This window comes from Limulus polyphemus, unplaced genomic scaffold (genome assembly GCF_000517525.1).
Source record: "Limulus polyphemus unplaced genomic scaffold, Limulus_polyphemus-2.1.2 Scaffold3814, whole genome shotgun sequence".
Taxonomy (NCBI): domain Eukaryota; kingdom Metazoa; phylum Arthropoda; class Merostomata; order Xiphosura; family Limulidae; genus Limulus; species Limulus polyphemus.
Window position 1 is genome coordinate 76,856 of NW_013669424.1, and position 6,000 is coordinate 82,855.

At 35.2% G+C, this 6,000-nt stretch overlaps 1 protein-coding gene across 1 annotated transcript in view; it reads left to right on the forward strand.

Annotated features, from left to right (window-relative positions):
- Positions 1–3,308, forward strand: part of LOC106470085 (ATP-binding cassette sub-family G member 8-like) — a 43,263-nt gene extending 39,955 nt beyond the window's left edge. The window contains exon 10 of the mRNA XM_022398644.1: positions 1,533–3,308. Within this exon, the coding sequence (XP_022254352.1) occupies positions 1,533–2,141 (609 nt within the window). The 3' untranslated portion in view covers positions 2,142–3,308. The remainder of the gene's footprint in view (positions 1–1,532) is intronic.
- The last annotated feature ends 2,692 nt before the right edge of the window (positions 3,309–6,000 follow it).

Below are 6,000 nucleotides of genomic sequence, written 5' to 3' on the forward strand. Positions count from 1 at the left end.
TTTTTATGTAATTAATGTATGACATTGAGACTGTTGAAGCAGGAAACTATCTTGGATAAAAAGTATGACAAAATATGCAAAAGAAAGTGACCTGCAGTGGTCTTTTGGTGTTTTGTCATTTTAAGATGATTAAATATGTAGACTATGATTATGACTTCGCCCTAATTGTTGTTCAGAGCAAATTCTCAGTTGTTGCGTTAAAAAGTCTTTAATCTGACGTATCTGTTCAACAATAAAACATTGGATAAAATCTCAGTTGTAGACACTGAAGCCTACTCTGATTAAGTAAATGTAGTGTTATGAAATCTTGCTTATTAGAACAAAAGATTACTTTTTCATCACGTTTACTCTCTGTGGGATCCACATACAAAATTTTAACTTACTGACTTGTTTGTATACCGTTTACTATCGTGTGGTCCACATACACCATCTTAACTTACCGACTGGTTTGTATACCGTTTACTATCGTGTGGTCCACATACACCATTTTAACTTACCGACTGGTTTGTATACCGTTTACTATCGTGTATGTGGACCACACGATAGTAAACGGTATACCAACAAGTTGGTAAGTTAAGATGGTGTATGTGGACCACACGATAGTAAACGGTATACCAACAAGTCGGTAAGTTAAGATGGTGTATGTGGACCACACCATCTTAACTTACCAACTTGTTTGTATACCGTTTACTATCGTGTGGTCCACATACACCATCTTAACTTACCGACTTGTTGGTATACCGTTTACTATCGTGTGGTCCACATACACCATCTGAACTTACCGACTGGTTTGTATGCCGTTTACTATCGTGTGGTCCACATACAAAATTTTAACCTACCGACTTGTTGGTATACCGTTTACTACATTGAGGTCCACATACATCATTTTAATTTACCAACTTGTTTGTATACCGTTTACTATCGCGTGGTCCACATACATCATTTTAATTTACCGTCTTGTTTGTATACCGTTTACTATCGCGTGGTCCACATACATCACTTTAATTTACCGTCTTGTTTGTATACCGTTTACTATCGTGTGGTCCACATACATCATTTTAATTTACTGACTTGTTTGTATAACGTTTACTGTCGTGTGGTCCACATACATCATTTTAATTTACCGACTTGTTTGTATACCGTTTACTATTGCGTGGTCCACATACATCATTTTAATTTACCGTCTTGTTTGTATACCGTTTACTATCGTGAGATTCACGTACATCTTCTTATTGCACAAGTTTTTGTTTGTTATAGTATAAAGAATTGATCAAGAAAATTTGATAAAATACCTAGACTCGAGTAGTACTTAGTTGGACTTATTAAAGTATTGGTGGTATTCTGTTTACATTTTTTGTTAGGCGTGCGACCCAAAACCTGGGCGCCTGGTAATGGTGTATCTACGCCATCTAATGTTATATGTATTCAATAATTTTTGATATCCTGATTAAGGAATTAATTGTTTTTAAATTTTACACGTGTAGAATGAACGCAGTAACCTAATATGTCTCCTGTTGGTGTTTCTTTTGCAGCTGACTTACAGTTTACCACCAGCTGCTGCTGTGTGTCTCGCTTACATCGTGCCAGTCTATTCCATAGCTGGGTTGGAATCGGACTCCAGAGTCGGCTCCTTTGGTATCTATATAGGCTACATGCTGCTGTACTTACTGACCATGCGAATGCTTTTTATGGCTCTTGGTTGGATGCTGTCCTCACGCCACCTAGCGGCGGGTTTGGCTGGCTTCGTTCTAACCCTCTGTGCAACCCCTGCCGGATATACAGTCCATTTCACTGGTTTGTCTCCAGTGCTGTTCTGGTTACAGTGGGTATCTCCAATGCGATGGATGATGGAGCAAGTTGTAATCTGGGAGTTTACAGGTAAGCAAGTGAGTGATGCCAAGTATTACTGCACTCGAAATCCTGTGGTGAAACAGGAAAGCGGCATCCTAGTGAAAGCCGATTGTGGAATAGTTAGTGATTCCGACGTACTGCACTTACATGATTACCAAACAACATGGCCGCTCTATCAGCCAATCATCATCACTCTTGCTTTCCATCTAGCTTGGTTTCTGTGTGGTTTGGTAGCATTTGTTTTCGTTAAACAACAATCTAAGCGAGCTTACAAGAAGGCGACCGACTAATTCCAATCCACCTGGTGAGCATGTTTCGAAATAACTCGGGATATTTGAGCTATTCTAGTAGATGCTGAAATACGACAGTGAAAACGTTAGCATCTACAATTTTGAAGTGCAGGTGTTGAATACGTTTGATGTAGATTTAACTGTTTCTATCAGTTGACTTTAGCTATTAATATACTCAAAACGTTTTTGCAAAAACATAAGTTTAAATTCACTATGTCTCGAGAGATAAAAAAAATCACTGCTACGTTAATATTTGGGGGAGAGATGCATTTGACTGTACGTTAAATAACCTAAAGGAGAAGAACACGATTAGGCTTTATGTTTGGAACTTGTTCAGTTATCCTTAAAATTCTCATCTAGAAAAAAATTTGAAGGGTATTTTTTTTTCCTATATGATTTAAAGAGTGATTTAAATATGTATTATTGGTGTCGGCATTTTTATTATAAAGATTCTCTTTCGTCACACCAAATGTTGTGACTTATTTAGAGAAGTCTAGGATTATTTTGTTGTTTGTGTATGCTGTTGGTCAGTAAAAAATGTATTCAACTAACGCGTAAAATTTTGATAACATCTAAAAAAAATTTTAAGAAATGAAAATATATCCAAACATGAAATTTTGGAATATTTGTTGATTGAAAAGGTGGTTTTAATTAGTAAACTGGTGCAGTAGGAATTAATAGTTTGTGTGAATAACGATTTTTATATATTAACATCCAAATGAAGTTATACTATTACTTATGTCATGATTATTGAATACCTCAAAATAAATAGCATGCTAGTTTGCATTCTGTCCTCTAGGCGGCAGCACAGTTAAACTTGATTTTTTTTTTTTAATGCTGAAGCTTCCAGTTTATTTTTGTAGGGAACGTGCCAAACTGTGGATTACAAGTTCCCGCCAAATGTGTTTACCTATCAATACTAATGTATTCTCTTTTTGTTGTTGTTGTTGTTTGTTTGTTTCCAATATCATTAAACCTATTCTCACTGTTATTTAATCCTTTTTATTTGTCTAAGTTAAGTTCAGAAACATTTGTGTATATTGCATTTAGGAGGCCACATTTTAATTACACGAGTGTTGTATAGAGGGCGTAATTGTGCTACGTAAGAGTTACCCTAACGTTTCTGATTTTCAAACAGCATTTATAACTTTCCGAAGCTATGTAAGTAAGAACGTAATTTTGAAAAACAATGGCTTTAATAAAATTCCACGAAATATGAAATATTCGGGTGTGTGAATGAATTGTGTTTTCTGTTGTTGTTGTTAAACTATAAATTATGTAAAAAGAAATACCGCCGACGTTCGCTATGCGGCAAAAATTATAATAAATCTTCAAGTTGTTAAATTTTGACGCCAGTCGTAGTTAATATACTAATTATTTCATTCAGTTATTCGCTAAACCAAAACTTTAAATGAGAAATTCGAATTTTAGAAATAGTTAAATCGTCACACATCGGGTGAATCTAGGCACATTTTACGAACTTGATAAATACTGTGGAAAAGAACGGTGCAATAAAGTAGGAGTCATCTTCATCTCAGACAGTTTTATTTTTAAGAGGGTAGTTTGCCTCTGGAATGGGTTTCCTTCGGATGTTGGGAGCAAATACTTCACCTGAACGATTGAAAATAAAATATGCTATGTTTAGAAATATATATAAATCTTGAGTTTAGAAGTTTTCGTTTTTATTCGGTAAAAAATGTATTAATTCAATGTTTAGTATATTTATCCATACAAAACTAAACTCGTAATTTCAAGTGTTTTAAAGAGTTTAATCAACATAGCCTTAAAGGAAAAATAGCACCTATGCGAGTGGATTCTTTGGCCTTAAAAAAAACATCCGCCTGTTAAAGTTCAAGTGTGGTTTTTACTATCATAAACAATGCTCAATAGACGATTATTTTTTTTAATAATCAAATTCCCCCTTTCCCGTTAAAATTAACACATACACACATAGATATATATAATTATGGCCAAAATTTATATTTGTGTCCCCTAGTCCTACTGTTATCGCTATTAAGTATGAAAAAGGATGATGCATCAAAACTGTCAATTCCTTTAACAATCTTAAACATCTCAATCAGATCTTTTCTTTCAAGAGAAAACGATTTCAGATATCTTAACACCTCTTCATATGACAACTCCTCCATCCCAGGCACCATTCTAGTAACCCTTTCCGCCCCCCCCCCCGAGGCACAGCGGTATGTCTGCGGACTTATAACGCTAGAAATCTGGTTTCGAAACCCGTGGCGGGCAGACCACAGACAGCCCTTCGTGTAACTTTGTGCTTAACTACAAACAAACAAACTGAACCTTTTCCAGAAATTCAATGACCTTCCTTAGATAATGAGCCCAAGACTGAACACAATTCTTTAAATGTAACCTAACCAGTGATCTTTACAATGAAACTATAACCTCTTTAGACTTGTATTCAATATTTCTGTAGATCCAAAGTAAAATCCTATTTGTCCTACCACCAGTAACAGCACACGCTATTTCTTTTAGAGGGAGGATTAAATTATTTTCTTCTCTATAGTATATAAGCCAGTGTGTTGAACAGGACGTATTGGAAAGCACTCTTACGTTTTTATTTATTTTCAAGGCCTGCAACCCAACTATATATATTAGACAATTATCAAACATGACCTATTTCATTTAGTGAACCTGATGGACTCGGCATATTACAACCACCAGAGGGCATTAAAAGAAAAAATGTATAAATAGGTAATACTCCTTTATATCACAAGACTGTAAATAAATACATTCAGGAATATTGGGCTAGGAACTTAAAATAATCAAACTTTAAATGTCTCTTGGAGTGTCAGTTTGCCCTCTGGTGGAGCTCTAAATTTCAGAGATGGCGAACCGGGTTTGAATTCTCTGCACGTTAAGTTGTGAGTGCATTATAAGACAATTAATCCCTTAGCTGCCGCCCCTCTGTGGCACAGCAGTATGTCTGCGGACTTACAACGCTAGAAACCGGATTTCGATACCCGTGATGGGCAAAGCACAGATAGCCCATTGTGTAGCTTTGTGCTTAATTACAAACAAACCCTTAGCTGCCTGGTTGCTTTAATTCCCTCTCGTCAGTAATTCAAAATTTGGGGCAACTGGGGGGGTAGCTTTACCATAAATAGAAGTACATAACTCTTCGTAATAAAAAAAAAATGTTACGGCAATTGGAGGTAAAAATAAATCGGTTTTTTTAAGTAATGAGGCATAAAAACTGCAAAGACTAAAATCTAATTTATTGGTTGGCAAATTACTTAAATACAGTATATTCTTCGTGGCTTTAAATTTTCAACTTCTGTTCTCTTTACATAAAACAAAAACACTTCAACTATTCATATAACCAGCATTTAAAGCCCATAATATCAAAATTTCTTTTTAACTTTATTTAATAAAAGTATTTGGTCTGAAAGAGATCGATACATTGAAATAATAGGTAAAACTTTCGAAATTGTTTTGCGGTTGTTGCACAATATCCTACTTTTATTTGTGCGAAGTAAAACTATTTTAATACAAAACTTTTTCGTTTCCCATTCAGCCAGAAATATTATTGTTATTTCCTAAATTAATTAATATCCATTGTGCACTATTTATAAAAGTGCAAGGAGCCACTGTTCGTTGAATAAACATTTCTATGCGTTAACAAAAGGACTAGTTATTAAAACTACTACTCTAGTAAAGCCGTAGAGATAATTCTTTATCTAAATTACACAAATATTTCGTGGTCGGAGTCCGAGTGATAGCCTTGTAAATATATTCCAGAATCATACGAAGGAACGTCGTCATCCCGATAATACAACATGCCGTAGGATTTGGCTCGTCGTCTATTGTACTGTGGCGCCATCTTTTTTCC